Source organism: Pristiophorus japonicus, chromosome 2 (genome assembly GCF_044704955.1).
Source record: "Pristiophorus japonicus isolate sPriJap1 chromosome 2, sPriJap1.hap1, whole genome shotgun sequence".
Lineage (NCBI taxonomy): Eukaryota > Metazoa > Chordata > Chondrichthyes > Pristiophoridae > Pristiophorus > Pristiophorus japonicus.
In genome coordinates, this window is record NC_091978.1 from 358,284,935 (window position 1) to 358,309,118 (window position 24,184).

At 45.7% G+C, this 24,184-nt stretch overlaps 1 protein-coding gene across 1 annotated transcript in view; it reads left to right on the top strand.

Moving 5' to 3' along the window:
- The window catches only part of papss1 (3'-phosphoadenosine 5'-phosphosulfate synthase 1), an 87,695-nt gene that overhangs the window by 55,962 nt on the left and 7,549 nt on the right, over positions 1-24,184 (top strand). The window contains exons 8-10 of the mRNA XM_070872579.1: positions 1,581-1,786; positions 2,975-3,110; positions 18,528-18,796. Coding sequence (XP_070728680.1) covers positions 1,581-1,786; positions 2,975-3,110; positions 18,528-18,796 — 611 coding nt within the window. The remainder of the gene's footprint in view (positions 1-1,580; positions 1,787-2,974; positions 3,111-18,527; positions 18,797-24,184) is intronic.

Genomic DNA, 24,184 nt, shown 5'->3' on the forward strand with positions numbered 1-24,184 from the left:
CATCCACCGTATTTTGCTTTTGTGACCATGAAGCTGTTGAATTGTCGTTCAAACCCAACTGGTTCACTAATGTCCTTTTAGGCAATGAAACCTGTCGTCCTTACCCAGTCTGGCATATTTGACTCCAGTACCAAACCAATGTGGTTGACTCCTAACTGCCCTCTGAAGTGGTATCAAGCTCGCTAATTTGTATCCGGGCAACTAGGGATGGGCAATCAATGCCAGACTTGCCTGCAATGCCCACATCCCAGAAATGAACATTAATATTTAAATTTAGGCATCATGTTGTGAATCATCGGAGTTGAAGTTGACTTGAAAGTTAACCCTTAATAAGATCGCACCTTCCTGTTGGTGCCTGAGCTCTTCAATGATTTCTCTTTTCCAATAATGTTTGGTAGAGTTGACCAAAGTGGATTTTTTTTTCTCCTTCCAAAGCTTTTGTTATGAATAATCAAAATATGGTAATTTGAATGAAAGTTAAAGAAAATGGTAATTTGAAACATATTGGGGGTAATTTTCACCTTTATCGCTTGGGTGGTATATTGGTGGAGCGGATCGTGCAGCCGTTCTAGAATCGGCCCGATTTTTAATCTCCTTTATCATTGGAAGTTATAATCGGGCGGGTTCTATAACGGCCGTCAATCTGCTATCCTGGGGGTGAAAGTGAAAATGACCTTCGTTTTGTTTCCTAGCTGGAGGGGCAATGGAATAGAAACATAGAAAATAGGTACAGGAGTAGGCTATTTGGCCCTTCGAGCCTACACCGCCATTCAATATGATCATGGCTAATCATGCAACTTCAGTACCCCACTCCCGCCTTCTCTCCATACCCTCTGATCCCCTTAGCCGTAAGGGCCACATCTAACTCCCTCGTGAATATATCCAACGAACTGGACTCAACAACTTTCTGTGGTAGAGAATTCCACAGGTTCACTACTCTGAGTGAAAAAGTTTCTCCTCATCTCGGTCCTATATGGCTTACCCCTTATCCCATGGTCAGTGATCTTGGATTAAGGTGAATTGGGTGAGACCTTGTAGAGGATGAATTGCCATCATGCATTACGGAGTCATTTCAGCCTTGCATCGGGGCAAATCAGACACTCGAAATGGAGGCAAGATTTTTTTTAAATTGGTCCGTAGCAACGCTACAGCAGATGTCATGGCCAAGAGCCTCCACCGCACCCTTCATGCCACAATCTGAATTGAGCTACTTTAGACACCAGTTTCTGTTGTTCAAATTTACGACTCAACATGGTTTAGATAACCACAGGAGTCTCAATCCTGATCTCAGCGGAACTACCAACCAGCTCACTCCCACAGAAACTTGATCCTGTATAATCTCCCCTTGAGTGGGGAAGGTAGTTTCCAAGGATTTTTATTTGATTGGTGGGGGATGTGGAGACGGTGGTGCGCCCTGTACTGGAAGCTCTCATAATGGAACATAATGGAACATCTGAATCTGTCGTGTGTTTACTTTCATGTGCACACCCAGCAAAAATAATCTCTGCAAACGGTATAAATAATTTCCTTTGCCCCGCCCTTTCATGCTCTTATTTGTTTTGTTCCCTTTTGCCCTGCAGGGGGTCTTATCAACCTGTCAGTGCCCATCGTCCTGACAGCGACACATGAAGATAAAGAGCGACTGGATGGCTGCACCGCCTTCGCGTTGGTGTATAATGGACAGCGGGTGGCTATCCTTCGCAATCCGGAATTCTATGAACACAGGAAAGAGGAGCGTTGCGCCCGCCAGTGGGGAACAACTTGCAAAGAACACCCTTACATTAAGGTTTGGTTAAAAGCATTTTTTCCTCCCTCTGAGATCAGCATGACATTTAGCTTTTCTTGTTGCAGTGCAGGTAGCACTGAGACGCTTATCAGGAGGCATGTAGGGGTTCCGTCTTGTTACGACCTGGTCAAGTCGATTAGTGGCGTCTAAAGGAGTGGTGGTTGGGGGTGTTTGACTGCCAATAAATACCCTCTACCCATCAGTTATTTTATATGTTATGCAGCTGCAAGCCACTCGCTTTTCAATTGGAATATCGGGGACTCCCTAACTCACCACAGAAGCCCGTTATCCTCCTCGTATGGACGAGTAGTATAAATGTACGGGACACCTTGCATGCAGCATTTTCTGCTTTATTTGTTTGTGCATTCTTAGTTACGTTTTAAACATTGAAAAATAACCATTTAAAATGTAATCTCTAATATTTGTTATTATGAAAAATATCCATTGCTTCCTACAATTATTTTCAGTTTCCTTTCTATACCACTGAAGTTTTATTCAAGTGATGTATCTACCTGTGCTGGGGGTGTTTTTATACAGTTAGTTCTATATGTCCTCGATGATGATGCTGGAAACACTCACCACGTCAGACAGCATCTACGGGGAGATAAATATAGGGTTAACCTTTCAGATCGATGACTTTTTGCCAGAACTGTAATGTTACAAATGAACACCTCACAAGAGCCAGGGGGAAGGAGCTAAGAAAATAAAAAAAGGAGAGGCCTGTGATTCGGTGGAGGGTGGAAGATGATTAAATGACAGAATTGAAAATGGTGCAGTGTAAAAGGAGGTAATAATGAGAGAAATTAAAGAAAGGAAAGATGTGTCCAGAGGATGTTTCGCCATCGACCAGAAACATTGACTCTATCTTTCTCCACACAGCTGCTGCCTGACCCATGGAGAGTTCTGAGCAATATTCCCCCGGTGCGCGGTCCCTTTAATGGGCAGCGTGGCCCATTTAAATTTAATGCGCAGTTTTTCCCATTGTAAAGCCGTCCAGCAGCCTGCGAGGGACCTCCAGACTGCAGCGCTGCGTGGCCGCCCAGCTTAACGGGGGAACATTGGTTTCAAGCATTTTCAGCTTTTATTTCAGATTTCCAGCATCTGCCATTTTTGTCTATTATTTCCCAGATTTGCTTATTAAAAATGTAAGTTTGTTTTCTTGGTTCTGATCCCTTATCAAAACTACAGATGGTAATGCAGAGTGGCAGTTGGTTGGTAGGCGGAGACCTGCAAGTACTCGATCGTATCTATTGGAACGATGGCCTCGATCATTATCGCCTCACTCCACGTGAGCTAAAGCAAAAATTTAAGACACTGAATGCTGGTGAGTAGCATTAACCACTTGCCGTTTCCAAAAGTAGAGTTGAAATTCTTTGTGATGCTTCAAATTTATTTTGTAGACCTAGTCATTATTGACCGTATGAATGCTTGGTACTAATCAGGCCTGTCCTTTTACTTTTTTTGTTTTGGTGAGGGATGGGCAGTTCCTGATGTTGGCTCTTTAGTGCTGGCAGCTAGGGCTGCCGGTTAGGTTTGGCAAGACCAGCTCCTTTTCTAAGTCCCATGCCAGCTCTCTTTGTGGTTTTCTGTTTCCGCTTCGTTCATCTGGTAGCACTCTCGCCTCCGAGTCAGAATGTTGTGGGTTCAAGAATTAGGCTGCCACTGCAGTGCAATATTGAGGGAGTTAATATTTGCTACGTGACAACAGTGACTACACTTCAAAAGTACTTGATTGGCTGTGAAACACTTTGGGATGTCCTGAGGATTTGAAAGGTGCTATATAAACGCAAGTTCTTTTGTTTGTTCTATCACTTGAAATTAGTGGTCTTTCTAATGCTTGTAGATAATGGTACAATTCAGTACAGTTCAGTAAATATTTCCAAATAAGTGTTCAGTATATTCTCCTCAAGCATCTTGACACTCATCATGTTGGCGTTTGCACAATGGTTTGATTGACGTAAGGCCTACCATTTATATCTTGACTGACTTGAGCTTGCATGTGTGACATATCAAAATAATTAAAAGGTTTTCACCTGGAAAACATCGAAAGTGTCCAAATATATGACGGTCAAATACAAGTAGCACATACTGGTCACTATGAAAACAAACATGGCACAGTACTTCAAACCCAGGATTGCCCAGTACAGGGTACTTCAAACTCAGGATTTTCTTCAATAACAATGACACAGGAAGGCAACTAAATTCCCAGTCATCGTGCTAAACGGCAGGATGCACACCATCCATAAGCAATGCCACAGGTGAGCTAGTATGAATTAAAGACAGCCACCCGTAGTCAGCTGCTACTGCCATGACCCATCATTTGTACACTGGCAGTGCTCGGTGTAATGCTCCATAGTCTACATGTTGCACAACTGCTGTAACTGATGTTGGGGAAGTCCAGAACCAGGGGACATAGTCTAAGTATAAGGGCTAAGCCATTTAGGACTGAGATGAGGAGAAACTTCTTCACTCAGAGTTGTGAACCTGTGGAATTCCCTACCGCAGAGAGTTGTTGATGCCAGTTCATTGGATGTATTCAAGAGCGAGTTAGATATAGCCCTTATGGCTAAAGGGATCAAGGGGTATGGAAAGAAAGCAGGAAAGGGGTACTGAAGTGAACGATCAGCCATGCACTTATTGAATGTTGGTGCAGGTTCGAAGGGCTGAATGACCTCCTCCTGTACCTATTTTCTATGTTTCTATGTAATGCTACAATTCTGGCATTTCCTACACTGCAATAGGGACCATATCATCATACACCTTCAGTAGAATCATAGAATGGTTACAGCACAGAAGGAGGCCGTTCGGCCTGTTGAGCCCGTGCCGGCTCTCTGCAAGAGTGCTTCAGCTACTCCCACTCCCTCACCCTTACCCCGTAGCACTGCACTTTTTTTCCTTGAGCTACTTATCCAATTCCCTTTTGAAAGCCACGATTGAATCCGCCTCCTCCACCCTTTTAGGCAGTGTATTCCAGATCCTAACCACTCGCTGCGTAAAAACGTTTTTCAAGTAGCTGATCAGTTTTTCTGTTCTTGACTTTCATAATTTAGTTGTTGCATCAACCTAATGAAAACTTCAAATTGTAGGTCTTGAATGCCAGTTCGGACATCGGAAAGCGCAGTTATGTTAACAAAGTTTCTCTGCTTTTCTCCTGCCATTTGCTACTCCTGAAATATGAAAGGCCTTGGTATGGTGGCAGTGGAGACCCACTTTTTTAGGGATCAAATTAACTACTGCCAGACTTGCTGACGCCCCTTCTGCCTGATGGGTGGGAGGATCTTTACCAGGAATGCTATCTGTTCAGGAAATGCTATCCTGAAATCGAGGCAACCTCGAGACTGAAACATCCAAGTGTACAGAAGTAACCTGATTTATAAATTCTACCAATTACCCATCCCGAATAGAACACAAGTCAGAAAAGAATGTTGATTTGTGTTGGATCAGATAGAAAGCATCACTGCAACTCTGCAGAATGGTACGTGCAAGAGAAAAATTTATTGAAAAATTAATCTTATAATGTAGGATTTTTAATTTAGCTAGGACACAGTAGTTTGGTTGATCGACGGCCCTGCCACTGGACTCCAGTTCCTACATATCCTGTACACTTTGGCTGCAAATGGAATCCAGTTTGGATTTTTAAAAATACTCATTCCGGGATGTGGGCGTCGCTAGTGAGGCCAGCATTATTGCCCATCCCTAATTGCCCTTGAGAAGGTGGTGGTGAGCGACCTTCTTGAACCATTGCAGTCCGTGTGGTGAAAGTACTCCCACAGTGCTGTCAGGGAGGGAGTTCCAGGAGTTTGATCCAGCGACGATGAAGGAACGGCGATATATTTCCAAGTCAGGATGATGTGTGATTTGGAGAGGAGCTTGCAGGTGATGGTGTTCCCATGGGCCTGCTGCCCTTAATCTTCTAGGTGGTAGAGGTCGCGGGTTTGGGAGGTGCTGCCGAAGAAGCCTTGGTGAGTTGCTGCAGTGCATCTTACAGATGGTATGGATTACCACATCTCCTAAAGTGATTCTGTCACACAGTCTTGTCATCTAATTTCTTTCCTACAAATAGGAACCAGAAGCACAGAGTACTAAAAATTGTCGTCTTGTGCTAAACTATGCGCTGTCACATAACATCCAGTCGGAATGTGTTACCAAGTAATTCAATGACTGCTCTTAAGAGGAAGATAAAATGGATTGGAGAGAACGAAATAAGAACCAAATAGTCAAGAAGAACAAACACACCGATGTTACTGAAGCGGAGGAGTTTCTGGAGGATGTGCAGTTGCAGGAGCAAACGGTCAGTGGTCTTGTGTCCAAATAGACACATGACTGCCTGTACTTTGTTGACACAGGAAAGTTGAAGCCTCTGCAAATCAATCTAATTCTACACTTCCCAAACATCGCCTTCAAATCGCCCACTCTCCTGATTTGGATGTATGTCAACATTCCTTCATTGTCACTGGGTCAGTATCCTGGAACTCCCTGCTTAACACCATTGTTGGAGAACCATCAGCACAAGGACTGCAGCGGTTCAAGGAGAAGGCTACTTGTGGCAACTAGGAATGAGCAATAAATGGGGGCTTTTGCCAGTGTCGCCCATGCCCCGAGAACAAATATAAAAAATAGATGCAAAATATACTGAAACTCCATTGTGCTGCACTCCAGACTGATTTCCCTACACAGTGGCATCAAAGATGCCATTCTCTCAAACAACCAAGTGGAGATCAGTCAATTCTCCACAAGGTGGAAGCAAAACTCAGCCAATTAACCCAGGCTGCTTTTGCATACTTCCTCGGCTAGCCAAAGAATGGTTGTGGTTTTTGAGAGAGTCTCCAACCCATCTTCTCAGCTGCAGGAAAGTCAAGACCGGGGGTCAAAATAAATAATTGAAAAGGAAAATACTAGTGTTATATTCCCCCCTAATTGAGTGTTCTTCATTGCATCAGAATTTGATTTTCTTAATCGATTACTCTTTGTTTTGAGATCTCGCTTTCTCTCTCAGTGAACCTCTAAGTACAAAAGTACTGAGCTTCTCAAAATTCCACTTCAGTTCAGTATCTGTCTACCAGACTACTTGTGCCACATCTTGGGAGTCACTTAGTATCTATTCAATTACAGAGGCTATTCCAAAAACATGCCTACAACGTCACAGGCTGCATTATTATGATACTCAAAGAAAATGCTGGCAACACTCAGCATTATTATTATGCATTTAACCCTTGGCAACCTGTATCACATCACCACCAGAGGGCCTACCTGTTGGAGTCCCAAGGGATCCCAGCATCCCTTGGGAGCACTGTATATAAGCAGGCCAGCCATGCGGTACCTGCATTCTGGAGCCTTATTAAAGGAGCTAAGGTCACACTTACTCATTGCTCACAGTACTCAGTTTCATCCTTTATTATGAGCGTATCAATTATGATGCTGAACTCACATCTTTCACAAATCTCAGAGTTGAGACGGTTAAGCAGCCATCGCCTTTTTTCAGTGCTATTTGTAAATCAGTAATCTGGGAGGTTTTAGTGTGTTAGCAGCCTCTCGAGAGGGTAAATCTACTTGGCATTGATGAGTTATTTTGTATTGACTTTCCTACCTCGTACCCCTTAGCTGCTGCACACCTTGTGTTGCTTCAGGGACATCCAGAGCTCTCCCCTGTTTGACCAGTGTTGGCAGATGACTTTGTTGCCAGGTTTTCATTCTTTATGACAGTGAATTTGTACGGGCTGATAAACAGGTTTTGTTACTTCCATCTGTAGTTTCATTGACCCTTTGGGAGATGACTCTACGCTTCCCAAGGACCCAACCACGTTAACAACAAATTACCTAGTTCTGACTTCTGCCAGTCTTACTCCTAGTTATATGAAAGCTGAGAACCTTAAGTATGATGGAAGAAGAAAACAATTGGATTTCTTCACAGAAATGCTGTCAGTTTTCCCGTCTCATTTCTGGTGTACAGCTACTTTGATTTCTTAGCATCGGCAGTAAGCACTTCCAGGTTTGGTATAGCTCAGCACGTCCAGATTAAAGCTTCATTTACTCCCTGCCCCCCAGTGTTTCTTAACCACTCTTGTTTCTGGATCTTTTTCTACCCTTCCTGTAGATTCTTCAGTTTCTATGTTTTAGATTATTCTCTGAGGCTCCCTGTGACCTCTCTTTACCCCGATATCTAGAGAAGCTATTAATAGCCCCGGATAACAAACAACAAAATCTGTTAATTACTTTAACTTTGTCAGCTGTGGCCCAGTGGGTAGCACTCTCACCTATGAGTCAGAAGGTTGTGGGTTCAAGTCCCATTCCAGGCACTCGAGCACAAAGGAATCGAGGCTAACACACCAGTGCAGTGCTGAAGGAACACTGGACTGTCGGAGGTGCCATCTTTCGGATAAGACGTTGAACCGAGGTCCCGTTTGCTTTCTGCAGCGGGCGTAAAAGATCCCATGGCACTATTTCGAAAAAGAGCAGGGGAGCTATCCCCGCTGTCATGGCCAATATTGGTGGATTGAAAGTCATGCCTGAGGGAGAAAAAATTTCGATCCCATTCGTCACCTAATCTCCCATTAGATATTTAATTTAAAACAGTTAAATTTTAAAGTTTGTTTTTTGTCCAAATATAAAAGAAATGTTGAGATTTATTTTACTCTGTGGCAACTTAAGTTACACTGAAGATATCAAGCTTATATGAATACGTATGCACAGCTAATCTGAGAAAGAAATTAATTTGCGTGGATAATTATAGCCGCGTCTGTTTCCAATACGGTCCTGCTAAGTCAGCTTGATGCATTCATCTCCCTTTGGATTGTAGGGGGTGGATATTGGGTCACATGTTATTTGCTTGATGCCCCTCTAGTAGAATCGATGGGCCCAAGTTTCCACATGATTTGCACCTGATTTTTAGGAGCAACTGGTGGAGAACGGACTATCTTAGAAATCGCAATTTTCCACATTTTTTTTTCTGCAGTTCTAGTCAGGTAGAACAGTTCTACTTTGGAACAGAATTTTTTCTTCAAAGGAGGGCGTGTCCGGCCACTGACGCCTGATTTCAAAGTTTCCACAGTGAAAACGTACTCCAAACTAACTTAGAATGGAGCAAGTGAAGATTTTTGTAGAACTGAAAAAACCTGTTCTACACATTAAAAAATCAGGCGCAGGTTACAAATTAGGCGTAGGGGAAGAGGGGGGGAGGGGAGGGGAGGGGGGGAAGGGAAGTCATTAAATTTTACAATAAATCCTTAGTTATACTTATACAAATATTATAAAAATAAATCCAACCTGAATAAACATTTATAAGCAAAGAAAAGATTAAATAAACCATGTTCCTACCTGTGTGAAAGTTCTTCAGGCAGGCCTTTAGGAAGCGTTATGCCGTCGGGACCGAAGGCTGAACGGGCCGGGCCCGAGATTTCAGGCAGGGCCCGTCCCCAGCACAGAGGTAGGTGACGTTGGGTCGGGTCGGGGAGAGAGGTACGGTTCGGGAGGGAGGGAGGGAGAGGGAGAGGGAGAGGGGGAAGGAGGGAGGGAGGGAGGGGGAGAGAGGGAGGGAGGGGGAGGGGAGAGAGAAAGAGAGAGAGGGAGGGGAGAGAGAGCGAGAGAGAGAGAGGTCAGGTCGGATCCAGTCCGGGGGCGAGAGTAGAGTCGGGTGGGAGCGGGAGCGGCAGACGCAGACGGGTCGAGTTGGGTCCGGTCCGGTTGGTGGGGGGGGGCGGAAGCAGGAGCGGCGGGGAAGCAGGAGCGGCAGCGACAGGTGGGTCGAGTCGGGTCCGGTCGGGGGGGGGGTGGAAGCAGGAGCGGCAGCGACAGGCGGGTCGAGTCGGGTCCGGTCGGGGGGGGGGGTGGAAGCAGGAGCGGCAGCGACAGGCGGGTCGAGTCGGGGGGGGGGCGGAAGCAGGAGCGGCGGGGAAGCAGGAGCGGCAGCGACAGGCGGGTCGAGTCGGGGGGGGGGGCGGAAGCAGGAGCGGGAGTCGGCAGGAAGCAGGAGCGGCAGCGACAGGCGGGTCGAGTCGGGGGGGGGGGCGGAAGCAGGAGCGGCGGGGAAGCAGGAGCGGCAGCGACAGGCGGGTCGAGTCGGGTCCGGTCGGGGGGGGGGGGGGGCGGAAGCAGGAGCGGGAGTCGGCAGGAAGCAGGAGCGGCAGCGACAGGCGGGTCTAGTCGGGTCCGGTCGGGGGTGGGGGGGGAGCGGGAGTCGGCAGGAAGCAGGAGCTGGCCGTGGGAGGAGCCTTATTCACGCAGCCCCAGTGAGGCCATTCGGCCAGGGCTAGGGGCTGCGTGCTTCGGGCCCCTCCCACACAGTTTCGGGCGCCTGGAGCTACTGCACTTGCGTGCCCACTGTAACACGCATGTGCAGAGCTCCCGGCACTGTTTTCGGCGCAGGGTCCTAGCTCCGCCCCCTACAGCTCCTGCTGCGCTGCGCCGAGGGCCAGAGGACCTGCAGGGAGGTGGAGAATTCGGAGGGTTTTTTTAGGCGCCGTTTTAGGCGCGAAAAACGGGCGACCAGCTCGGAGGGGCGCCCGTTTTTATTCGTGTGGAAACTTGGGCCCAATATGTGTGATTACCTGACACATTAATGTATAAAATGCAACTCCTAATGTTGCTGCACGTGGGGTTATCTATACTAAGGTGAAGCTGCCTTAAGAGTTATGGCAGGTAGCCATAATAGGGATCTTTGCATATATCAAGAAAGCTAGTGTAGATCACGAGCAAGGTTGAAAAGAACGCAAAGTCAAGGGGCTGGATTTTCGGCGTTGATAATTTTGGGGTAGTAATGGTGGCGGGGCAGAAAGGTTTGCGCCCGGGAACAGTTTGCGCCTCAGTCATCAAAATTGGGCTGCTGGGCCCTGAGTCTGAGGCGCAGTGCTAAGGGAGATGTCTCTTGGTCATTAGCATGGGAAAATCCTGAGCTAAAGAGCCAGCCAGGGAGTGCTCCGAGAGGGGCCTGGGGAGAAAAAAAACCCTGAAAAACCCCACACACAAACATTCCCACCACAACATAAATTGCAAAAAAAGTTAAAAGAAAAAGCAATCACACTTGCCTTGGGATTGCATTACTGACCTCTCTGCAGTCGGTACAGGTTGCACTGCCCGTTTTCCCAGGCGTTCACTGTGGGGCGCACTGCGGGACGTACGGGTTGGGTGGGAGTCAAAAAAGCGCACCGATGTCGCGACCAGGGTGACGTTGCACGCCGGTGCAGCTCTTCCGGGCGGTGCTGCAAAATTAGCCCCGAAAACCCCCGCGGGCGCTGGAGGCTAACTGCCCTCCCGGAAGACCTCACCGCCACCATTGCCGTCGCTCCGGGAAATCCGCCCCCAGGGTAACAACAAGTGATAGTTTGAGGGCAAGTATCCCATATCTTGCTCGAAAGCTAAATGCGTAAATCATTGAATGCAGTCTTTTTTAAATGTTGTCTTACTACGTGGCTTTGTTTGCCACCTTTTGTGCATGACCTTCCATCAACTTGAGTGTTCGCATTGATTCCATTGTCTCTTCATGGTGTAGGGTCACTATGCAACATTATCCAACTGAATTTTCACTGTTTGATGCTAACTGCCTATCGGGGTCTTGAAGCGACCATGTGCATTCAAAAAAGAATGCGTGTTTGGAGCCCTTGTTCGGTCAGCAGTTTAGGTTGAACCTCCTTTATCCAGAACTCCCTTATCTGGAACCAGCTCCTCGGCCATAACCATTCCCAGCCACCGGATGGCGCATGTGCAGAACTCTGACATGAATAAATTGAAGTCCTTCCTCGCTGCCAGCTCCTACAATCACTGTCTGACCCCGCGATCCACCACCACGCCCCCGCCCCCAACGATATCGCTGCCGCACTCCCGGCCACAAGGCAGCTAGCCCCGATATCCCCTTGCTCAGTACCCGTACCACCCAATTTAACATGACCCCCACCCCCGACCGGCAAAATCCCTTATCCAGGTCAAGGGAGGTTCAACCTGCACTCGTCTTCGGACCATATTGTTCTTGTAATTACAAGATTCTGTTTCTCAACAAAGTCAGGTTACATCGTTTTTAATATTGCTGCGGTTCTGAGTTTAAATGGACTATCCACCTGGTAACCATATGTAATAATTCTGATTCTGGAGACTTTTACAGGGCAGCAATATATTGGATGATGTCATAAGTATGTTTGTTGACATCGTCTGTGTTGTTATTGCTGTGGAACATCTTAGAATGTTCTTTTCCTTTTTCCACGTTCCAGTTTATAGCTTTGCATTTGTTTCTTTTTTTGCCAACAGCTGTCATATTGAACAGCAACAGATGGCCATTACTCATGGTCAGACTCGAAGTGGCGATGCAATTTGTGATTAGACCAACAATGATACGAAGATTTATTATTGACTGACCCAGGAGAGTATGATAGCTGCTGTACAAAGTGTTTACTGGGGTGAAAGGTCTCGGAACCAGGTGGCCAGGTATAAATTGGGAAGTTAAGAGTCAGGAGGGAAATTAAGCTGCATTTTCCCCAGGATAGTAATGGAGTTGTGGGAGGACTTTGAAGCAGACGATATGAATGGGTTTGAGTGACCATTAGTTGCATTTGTGGAGAGAGACCAACAAAGGGATTTGGTGACAAAGTGGGTAGGTGGTGTCATTGCTTTGTGAAAAGGGGACAGGTTTGTTTAGGCCTAATGGTCTTCGGAGCATAGGAACAGGCTCATTCAGCCCCTCGTGCCTTTTCTGTCATTCAATTAGATCATGGCTGATCTTTTGCTGTTCCTCAAAATATTATCTTACAAGCTTTTTAAGCCTTAGCCAAATTTCTTGGTTCGATCTTCTATTTGTGTCACGGAAGGAATATGGTTAGTACTGATCCTCACGAGCAATTACTCTAGGACATGGCTGTCCCTCCCAAGTACCCTTCAGCATTTCCTATTCCACATGAAGCTACAGAATAACATTGCCTAAACAGGTCATAAGTTTCAGGGCTTTGTCTCGAATTGTACACTCTTTTGTTCTGGCTCACTGGATGGGCCATGGCACAAAAAACAAAACATTTCATTTCCTGAGGTGAGGGGAGGAGAAGACGACTGGCTGAGTAGCCTGGACCATGGCCTTTCAAGATATTGATAGTTACGAAACTGATGAACATACGAAACCGACGGACAGGAAAAGACCCAACTGTTCTATCAAGCCTGCCGCACACCATGATGGCTGGACCATGAAAGACTACTGGTTAAGCTCCCAGCAGTGGGGAGTCAGGGTGCAAAATTAAGGCACATGGTATTGGGGGTAATGTATTGACGTGGATAGAGAACTGGTTGGCAGACAGGAAGCAAAGAGTAGGAATAAACAGGTCCTTTTCAGAATGGCAGGCAGTGACTAGTGGGGTACCACAATGTTCAGTGCTGGGACCCCAGCTATTTACAATATACATTAATGATTTAGACAAAGGAATTGAATGTAATATCTCCAAGTTTGCAGATGACACTAAGCTGGGTGGCAGTGTGAGCGGTCAGGAGGATGCTAAGAGGCTGCAGGGTGACTAGGACAGGTTAGGTGAGTGGGCAAATGCATGGCAGATGCAGTATAATGTGGGTAAATGTGAGGTTATCCACTCTGGTGGCAAAAACAGGAAGGCAGAATATTATCTGAATGGTGACAGATTAGGAAAAGGGGAAGTGCAACGAGACTGGGTGTCATGGTACATCAGTCATTGAAAGTTGGCATGCAGGTACAGCAGGCAGTGAAGAAGGCAAATGACATGTTGGCCTTCATAGCGAGGGGATTTGAGTCTAGGAGCAGGGAGGTCTTACTGCAGTTGTACAGGGCCTTGATGAGGCCACACCTGGAGTATTGTGTACAGTTTTGGTCTCCTAATCTGAGAAAGGACATTCTTGCTATTGAGGGAGTGCAGCGAAGGTTGACCAGACTGATTTCCGGGATGGCAGGACTGACATGAAGAAAGACTGGATCAACTAGGCTTCTATTCACTGGAATTTAGAAGAATGAGAGGGGATCTCATACAAACATATAAAATTCAGACGGGATTGGAAAGGTTAGATGCAAGAAGAATGTTCTCGATGTTAGGGAAGTCCAGAACCAGAGGTCACAGTCTAAAGATAAGGGGTAAGCCATTTAGGACTGAGATAAGGAGAAACTTCTTCACTCAGAGAATTGTGAACCTGTGGAATTCTCTACCACAGAAAGTTGTTGAAGCCAGTTTGTTCGATATATTCAAAAGGGAGTTAGAAGTGGCCCTTACGGCTAAAGAGATCAAGGGGTATGGAGAGAAAACAGGAATGGGGTACTGAAGTTGCATGATCAGCCATGATTATATTGAATGGTGGTTCAGGCTCGAAGGGCCGAAAGGCCTTTACCTGCATCTATTTTCTGTATTTCTAAATCTTGGTAATGGATGAGAAATGGCTGAAGGGCAGAACACAGCAAGTTTTTGAGATATTGGGGAGGTGAGTGGTGTGTCCAGGGGTTGGTTAACTTTGGAACTGCTACTATTAGAAATTTACATCAATAACTTTAATTCAAATACACAATGCAAATTGACCAAAATTCAAGTGAGTTGAGGCAATGGTTTCTGATGATACAGTGCAGGAAATGAGTTGGACAACATTTACAAGTGAGCAGAACCATTGCAAATACAACCTGATGCAGACAAGTGTAAATCACTGCAAATAGGAAGGGAAAATTGTCGACACGTGTAAATTCATGAATAATATTGAAATAGCAAAGGAGGTTGAAAGAAAAAATACGACTTGCCTTATATAGCACCTTTCAAGAACTCTGGACATCCCAAAGCAGTTCATAAACGTGTCAGACAATTTACACACACACACACAGCAAGGTCCCACAAACAGCAATATGATAGATAACTGACTAACACTCCCTCAGTGCTACACTGTAGTGTCACCTTGGATTATATACTTAAATCTAGTTCGGCCTCATGGAGTATTGAGTCCGGTTCTTTGGCATTGCTTTTTAGAAAGGATGTGAAAGCTTTAGAAAGGGTGTAGAAAAGATTTACGAGAATGGTTGCAGGGATGAGTGACTTCAGGTGCGTGGATAAACTAGAGAAGCTGGGTTGTTCTCCTTGGAGCAGACATGGTTGAGAGGAGTTTTGATGGAGATGTTCAAAATCTTGATGGGTCTAGATAGAGAGAAACTGTTCCCATTGGCAGAAAGGGCAAGAACCAGAGGACACAGATTTAAGAGATTGGCAAAAGAACAAAAGGCGACATGAGGAAAAACTTTTTTTGCGCAGTGAGTGGTTTGGATCTGGAATGCACTGCCTGAAAGGGTGGTGGAGGCAGACTCAATCGTGGCTTTCAAAAGGGAAGTGGATAAGTACCTGAAAGCAAAAATTTTGCAGGGCTACGGGTTAAACCAGTTGAAGTGTTCTTGCAGAGAGCACGATAGGCCGAATGGCCGCCTCCTATGCTGTAACTCTTCTATGATTCTATTTTTGAAGTGTGGAAGAAACTCAGTCCTTTTGACTCCGAGGCCACAGTGAGGCCAGCTGACACTCAAGAAACCAAGAAGCGTTAGTACACTTGGATGCTCAACATGTCCAGTCAGCAAAGCTGATGTTGAACTATATAGCCAAAACAGTAGGAGACATCATGCTCAAATTGTATAGTGCTGTACATTCAGTTCAGGCCACAGGAGACAGTCAAATGGTGGAGGCACTTCCAAGTACAGTTGATCTGTAGTGCTGGATGTCTGAGTTATAAGAAAATATGGGAGAAACTTGGGCATTACAGCCTGGAACAGAGGCGTTTGAGAAGTCGTCTTATAGAGGTATGTTGGGGAACTCCATCCGTCCGTTTTGTTGTGCTTCAGGGCAGGTCCTAACTCACGTCTCACGATATTCCTGAGACACTTACTAGGGAAGTGGAGCTGAGGTGGTTTCCTGTTGCCTTCCTCACGGTTTTTATGTTTGGAGTACCTTCGCCTAGGAGGGCTGCAATCGTGGCTGCAGAGCCTTTGCGATAGGGGCGGGCTACCTGCACCCAGTACCCCCACTGGATGTTATTCAGAGCTCACCTAGGCTGACTGGAGTGGGGTCCGAAATACACCCCTTCTGAATCCGAGGGGGGGTGCGGGGGAGCACTTACCACTGAGCCAGTGGTCACTCTGTCCAATCACGAGTACCCTGCTGGATGTCAACTGCAGTTTTTAGGGACCATATTTTAGTCTCCAATCGCTGCGGCTGCCCAGGACTGGGTTCAAACCCTCAGCCCTCTTGACTCTGAGGCAGCAATGCTGTCACTAAGCCAAAGACTCGCTCCAATGTACGGTCGTCAAAGATAAAAAAGCAGACCTGTAACATTACTTCAAATTGACACAGATTCAAGCTGATGGAAGGATAATTTAGGACTAGTAACAGGAAATTGTTTACACAGTGATCAGTATCTGGATAGAGTAGTGAAGGAAAAAAATCATTTCAAGAAACATTTGGATGCTGCACGTAGGAGGGGGATCTGTAGGGTTTGTCAGAATGAATGGCCTTCCTCATCTGTAATTCTCGTGAATCGTGTACAACCCAACTGGCTCGTTCTTTGAGTTGGTGGAAAATACTGCAGCAATCACGAGTAATGAATGCAAACCAGAAGTTTAAACACACAAGTTATGTGGAAGTATGTGCTCATGTCTGGCTGAGGGCACTGCAAAAGGGAATAGCATTAAACTTTAAAATATTTAAGAATGATTTAATATGTATTGCAATTGCTCTTCAGTTCTAAGGCACTGGCACGTGTTAAACTCTTGGGGGTAGAGTTTCCGTTTGGAGTGCAAGCAGCGATTGCGGCGCAAATTGTGCTCATTTTGAAAAGTGGCCCCCGGATTGTAAAAACCTATCCAGGTCACTAATGTCCTTTGGGGAAGGAAATCTGCCGTCTCTACCCAGTCTGGCTGACATGTGACTCCAGACCCACAGCAATATGGTTGACTCTTAGGGCCCAAGCTTCGGGCCGCGCCTAGAATGGCGCAGCCCCAACCTGGACGCCCGTTTTTCGCGCCACAAAGTGCACCTAAAAAAACCATACCTATTCTCCGGCTCCCTGCAGGTCCTCTGGAGCTGGGCGCGGCGCAGCATGAGCTGCGGGGGGCGGAGCTAGGTCCCTGCACTGAAAGCAGTGCTGGGACCTCTGCACATGCGCGTGACAGTGAGCATGCAAGTGCAGTAGCTTCAGGCGCCCAAAACTGTGTGGGAGGGGCCCGAAGCACGCAGCCCCTTGGATAAGGCTCAGCTCCCACGCCCAGCTCCTGCTTCCTCCCGACCCGACTCGACTCCCGCTCCCCCCCCCCCCCCCCCCGCGACACCGACCCGACTCCTGCTTCCCCCGACCCCCCGGACTGGACCCGACCCGCGCTCCCCCCGACCTGACCACCCTCTCCCACCCCCGCACCTACCCGACCCGACCTCCCTACCCACCAGCCCCTTGACCCGACCCGCGCTCCCGACCCCCCCCACCCGGACCTGACCTCCCTCCCCCCGACACGAACTGACCCGACCCGACCTCCCTCTGCCCCCCCCCCCCCCGACACGAACCGACCCGACCTCCCTCCCACCCGGATCCGACCCGCACTCCCTCACTTCCCTTTAAACCCCCCCCCCCATTCCCTACACCTGATTTGTGTAACCTACACCTGATTTTCTAAGTGTAGACAAGGTTTTTCTGAGCGTACAAAAATCTACACTTACTCCATTCTAAGTTAGTTTGGAGTAAGTTTTCACTGCCTAAACTTTCAAAACGGGCGTAAGTGGCCGGACACGCCCCCTTTTGAGAAAAAAAATCTGTTCCAAACTGAAACTGTTCTAACTGACTAGAACTGGAGCAAACTAAATGCCGAGAATTGCAATTTCTAAGATACTCCATTCTAAACCAGTTGCTCCAAAAAAACAGGAGCAACTCAGGCCGAAACTTGGCCCCTTAACTTCCCCCTGAAGTGGCGGCTCACCACCTCCTTCTCTAGGGCAACTAGGGATGGGCAATAAATGCTGGCCTCGCCTGCGACGCCCACATCCTGTGAACGAATAAATGAAATTTTAAAATCTGACTGCAATCAGGCAGCGTTTTACAACTTAAAAAAATTACTTTAAATAATGACGATGTATTTACAAGTGATAACTTGGTAAATTTTGATCAATACAGCTGAAAATGGGTTTATAACAAAAAATAAAGAGTTTAAATCGCAGTGTCAATCCACCACCTGTGAGAAACCTGATTTTCAATGACTGAAAATGATTTAAAAAATAACATACAAAGCTATTTCCTAGTTAGATTGGGGCACTGTAGTCAGTAACCTTAATAAATTTGAAATATAAATTTCATTCAAAACCTTTCAAAATATTCTTGCACCCAAAAGATCCAGCTTAAATTTTGGAGCTTCCTCGAAGGCCCGCAAACGAGCACAATTAGCGGAAACTGCCAATGGTGATTAATTCGCCCTGCGAGCGGGATCAGTTTTGTGGATGGGGCTGGCTTCTAGCACGATCTTTAGCGGAAATGATCACAAACTCGAGTTGCGCTGAACGCAATTTGCGCTTAAAAGTCCGCAATCTTTTGTGCCGGTTATACCAATATCGAGGGAATTGCAGCCAAGCGGTGACTCCAGGCCTTAGAGCATGATGTGCGTGGTGTACTATTCCAGAGAGCTTTACTGACTGGGTCGGGCTGTGGACCACCCCGGAGAGGGTTTCCGGGGAGTGGCGGTGATAATTAAAATATTTCTAAAATGTATCTTTCCAGTGACGTAAATGTGTACTAATTGTTTCCACCCTCCTAGATGCTGTCTTCGCATTTCAACTACGCAACCCAGTGCACAATGGCCATGCTCTGTTGATGCAGGACACCTTTCAGCAGTTGATTGAACGTGGCTACAGGCGTCCAGTTCTTCTTCTTCACCCACTCGGCGGTTGGACGAAAGATGATGACGTACCTCTAATATGGAGAATGAAGCAGCATGCTGCTGTGTTGGAGGAGGGGATACTTAAACGAGAATCTACTGTCGTGGCCATCTTCCCATCTCCCATGATGTATGCTGGACCAACCGAGGTGACTTTCCTTCTCCCTCGCCCTTTCCCAACCCCGATTTGTAATGAATAATCTTTTTAAGAAGTTGTCTGCAATAGCACGCTTAAGAGCACAGGAGTATTGTGCCTCTCATAGAAACATAGAAAATAGGTGCAGGAGTAGGACATTCGGCCCTTCGAGCCTGCACCGCTATTCAACAAGTTCATGGCTGAACAATATGGCTCTCGATATGTGACAATATGTTTTTTCAAATATATTGGTTAGTCAAGCCTCTATATAGACTGTTTTGCTCTGTACCCAAGGAGCGTTCAGTTCCAAAACACAATGCCAAGTACAAGAATATTTAATTGTTTTTATATAGTAGTCATAGAATCTTGCAGCACAGAAGGAGGCCATTTGGCCCATTGTGCCTGTGTTGGCTCTTTGAAAGAGCTATCCAATTAGTCCTGCTGCCCTGGTTTTTCTCCATAAGGGTTAAAAGGAATTAAATCCACCTTGCTGTCAAAAGAACTGACAATTCTCCCTGTAGCAATTGTAAAAGAACAGCAGCAATAAATGAGATTAAATCCAAATTTTATGTTCTTTCAGAAACCAGGTCCCACTGAAAGGACTTTCTCATCAGTGGATTAGCAAATCTGATCAGAAAACACTTGTCAAATCTAGTTCCTGTGTACTTGTCATTGGTACCTGTTTACGTTAATCGTCTTCACGAAAGAAGACATAAATAACCTTCCGTAAATACTAGGGGACCGAGCGTCTAGCGAGAAGGAGAAACTGAAGGAAATCCTTATTAGTCAGGAAATTGTGTTAGGGAAATTGATGGGGTTGAAGGCCAATAAATCCCCAGGGCCTGATGGTCTGCATCCCAGAGTACTTAAAGAAGTGGCCCTAGAAATAGTGGATGCATTGGTTATCATTTTCCAACTGTCTATCGACTCTGGATCAGTTCCTATGCACTGAAGGGTAGCTAATGTAACACCACTTTTTAAAAAAGGAGGGAGAGAGAAAACGGAATTATAGACCGGTTAGCCTGACACCGGTAGTGGGGAAAATGTTGGAATCAATTATTAAAGATGTAATAGCGCATTTACAAAGCAGTGACAGGATCGGTCCAAGTCAGCATGGATTTATGAAAGGGAAATCGTGCTTGACAAATCTTCTAGAATTTTTTGAGGATGTAACTAGTAGAGTGGACAAGGGAGAACCAGTGGATGTGGTGTATTTAGATTTTCAAAAGGCGTTTGACAAGGTCCCACACAAGTGTGTAAAATTAAGGCACATGGGATTGGAGGTAATGTATTGACATGGATAGAGAACTGGTTGGCAGTCAGGAAGCAAAAAGTGGTAGGCAGTGACTAATGGGGAACTGCAAGGTTCAGTGCTGGGACCCCAGCTATTTACAATATATATTAATGATTTAGACGAAGGAATTGAATGTAATATCTCCAAGTTTGCAGATGACACTAAACTGGGTGGCAATGTGAGTTGTGAGGAGGATGCTAAGAGGCTGCAGGGTGACTTGGACGGATTAGGTGAGTGGGCAAATGCATGGCAGATGCAGTATAATGTGGATAAATGTGAGGTTATCCACTTTGGGGGCAAAAACAGGAAGGCAGATTATTATCTGAATGGTGACAGATTAGTAAAAGGGGAGGTGCAACAGGACCTGGTACATCAGTCATTGAAAGTTGGCATGCAGGTACAGCAGGCGGCGAAGAAGGCAAATGGCATGTTGGCCTTCATAGCTAGGGGATTTGAGTATAGGAGCAGGTTAGTCTTGCTGCAATTGTACAGGGTCTTGGCGAGGCCCCACCTGCAATATTGTGCACAGTTTTGGTCTCCTAATCTGAGGAAGGACATTCTTGCTATTGAGGGAGTTTAGCGAAGGTTCACCAGACTGATTCCCGGGATAGCAGGACTGACATATGAAGAAAGACTGGATCGACTAGGCATATATTCACTGGAATTTAGAAGAATGAGAGGGGATCTCATAGAAACATATAAAATTCTGACAGGATTGGACAGGTTAGATGCAGGAAGAATATTCTCGATGTTGGAGAAGTCCAGAGCCAGGGGTCACAGTCTAAGGATAAGGGGTAAGCCATTTAGGACCGAGAGGAGGAGAACTTCTTCGCTCAGAGAATTGTGAACCTGTGAAATTCTCTACCACGAAGTTGTTGAGGTCAGTTCGTTAGATATATTCAAAAGGGAGTTAGATGTGACCCTTATGGCTAAAGAGATCAAGGAGTATGGAGAGAAAGCAAGAATGGGATACTGAAGTTGCATGATCAGCCATGATCATATTGAATGGTAGTGCAGGCTCGAAGGGCAACAATTTTCTATGTTTCTGATAAATTACGGAGTCCACTGCATTTTTCAAATGTTTGTATTTGCATCAGGTATCATGTGGTAGTTCTATAAATATTTTGATAGCAGTAATTCAGCAAGTTCAAATCCGATTCGGTAAATAAACCCTTGGAAAGTGCTGTGCAATATTTAGCATGATTTATATAAGTAGTGTGCTTCAGTCATTTTTCCTCCTCAAAACTCCACCAGATTAAAATGTATATAGCGACATCAGCAATTATTTTAAAAGTTTCCAAAAGGAGGGCAAAAAAAAGCATTACATTCCCAAGATTTCACTGGCTTAACCCTCACCGCAATGTTGACTTCAGGCTGTGTACGAGGGCATGAGCCTGACCAGATGTGGTGTACCAGTGAAGTTTAGCAATTTACATTAGGCATTGCATCTAAAGGATCAAAAGCTCAGTGAACTTTTGCCAAAATGTGTCCCAATGTTTTTTGAATTTGTTGTGAGTCACCTGCCAAGGCAGCCAGATGCTCCAAGTCCTGGATCACTTTATTTCATATTCATCTCACCAATCAACTTAAAATGCACTTGGGCACATGCAGTGAGTGATTCCCAAAGGAAAAGGGGGCTTGCATTTAATGAAAGGCCACAGAAGAAGCTAAATGGGCGATTTAAACTGAAAACAGTAGAAATAGTATGTGCTTTTTAAAAAAAAAACATATTTTGCAGTCCTACAGCAGCTGGAAGGCATGTATGTTAATGGAGGCTGTTTACTTGATAGATTTTTATAATTATTATAGATACATGCCCGGTAATTTTGTGGTGTTCTACATCTAATCATAGTCAAATGTATTTTCCTCTGTAATATTTCAGGTTAGTTTGATACTTACAGTCCTCCAAAGGAATATTGTCAGATAAGACCCGACAATGGCTTTATTCTGGAGTTATATATGGAAAATATTGCAGGACTGTGGGGGAGAAGAGCTTGGGAGTGGAACTAATCGGATAGTACTTTCTTAAAGACGGGCATAGGCATGAAGTGCCGGATGGCCTCCACTAATTCTATGATATTAGTCGATATCCCGTGGCGTGGCTCACGGGTAGTTAAAGACCAAATGAAGTGGGATTAGAGGGCGGGGGATAATTGGCCCAGGGTTGTGCAGACATCATTCAATCCTCATTTTAAAGTCATATATTCTGTCCTTGTACGAATCTATATTGAATTATATGAAACATCAACATCTTTAATGGAATCTACCCAAGTACACTTGTCACCATATTATATAGATTTTGATGTTGGGTGGAAGGGGGGAAGAGAGGGGGAAGGCAAGATTAACCATGATACAAATACTGAAACATTAGCAGCAAATCTGAAGATTGAGTGAAAACTGAAGGAAATCACATTCTAAGTGAAACGGAGAGTTGAAAATTACATTGTCCTTTTAGTCCAGGTCTTGAGAAAATGACTAGTCACCTTACCTACGCTGTCAAGACTTGGGATATTTTGACGCTGTAGGGTCTTGGGCAAACAACCCAGCAGTCCCCTTCAAAAGAGTTCAAGCTGTGAGGTAAAAACGGAAAATGCTGCAAATGTTCAGCGGGTCAGGCAGCATCCTTGGAGAGAGAAACAGTTAACGTTTTAGGTCGATGATAGTTTGTCAGAACTGAAAAAAGTGGAGATGTTACAGGTTTTTAAGCAAGTGTAGGAGCAGGGAAAGGGAGGAAAGAACAAAAGGAAAGATCTGTGATTGGATGGAAGGCAGAAGAGATTAAGAGACAAAAAGGATGATGGTACAAGGCAAAAGGAGATGGTAATGGAACAAGTTAAGAAACAAAAGATGCGTCTAGATAGGGTGTAAATGGAAAAATCATCAACATTGCTGTGGTAGAGGGTAGAAACAGAAAAAAACATTGGGGCAGGGGTTACAGTCTGAAATTGTTGAACTCGATGTTGAGTCCGGAAGGCTGTAAAGTGCCTAAACGAAAGATGAGGTGCTGTTCCTCGAGCTTACATTGAGCTTCATTGGAACAGTGTAGGAGACCGAGGATGGAGAATCAGAGTGGGAGTGGAGCGGAGAATTAAAGTGACAGGCAACCGGAAGCTCGGGGTCACACTTACGGACTGAACTGAGGTGTTCTGCATTTGGTCTCCCCAATGTAGAGGAGACCACATCGTGATCAGCGAATACAGTATACTAAATTGAAAGAAGTACAAGTAAATTGCTGTTTCACCTGGAAGGAGTGTTTGGGACTCTGGACAGTGGGAACGGAGGAGGTAAAAGGGCAGGTGTTGCATCTCCTGCGCGTGCACGGGCAGAGGAGGAGGGGTAATTGCGGAGTGGACCATGGTGTCACGGAGGGAGCGGTCCCATCGGAAGGCAGGAGGGGAAGGGTTGATGTGTTTGGTGGTGGGATCACGCTGGAGAATGGCGGATGATCTGTTGAATGTGGAGGCTGGTGGGGTGAAAGGTGAGGACAAGGGGAACCCTATCGTGGTTCTGGGAGGAAGGGGAAGGGGTGAGAGCAGAAGTGTGGGAACTAGAACGTACACGACCGAGGGTCATGTCAACCTCGGTAGAGGGGAATCCTCGGTTTAGGAAAAAGGAAGACATATCGGGAGGAGTAGTATGGAAGGTGGCGTTGTCAGAACAGAAGGTGCGAGGAATGTTCTATGGTATTCTGATTTTAAAATCTCCCAGTTCGCCATTGATTTCTCCTCCTCCTCATAGCTAACTTTTACAACAACTGCTGTTTGTAAACTGAAATGAAACAGTAGGTGGGTTGGAGCGATGTCCTTTGGCTGGTCTGACACCCATAACCTAGGAAATATGAAACAATACCTTAATCGCTGTCCTTGGGTGTTCATCTTTTACACTTTTGTAGAGGATATCTTGTCAGTAACAGATTTACCCCAGCACTTTAAGAATACAAGAACATAAGAAATAGGAGCAGGAATAGGCTATTTGGCCCCTTTATTAAGATCATGGCTGATCTGATCATGGACTCGGCTCCACTTCCCTGCCCACTCCCCATAACCCGTTATTCCCATAGCGCTTAAAAATCTGTCTATCTGCACCTTAACTATATTCAGTGACTCA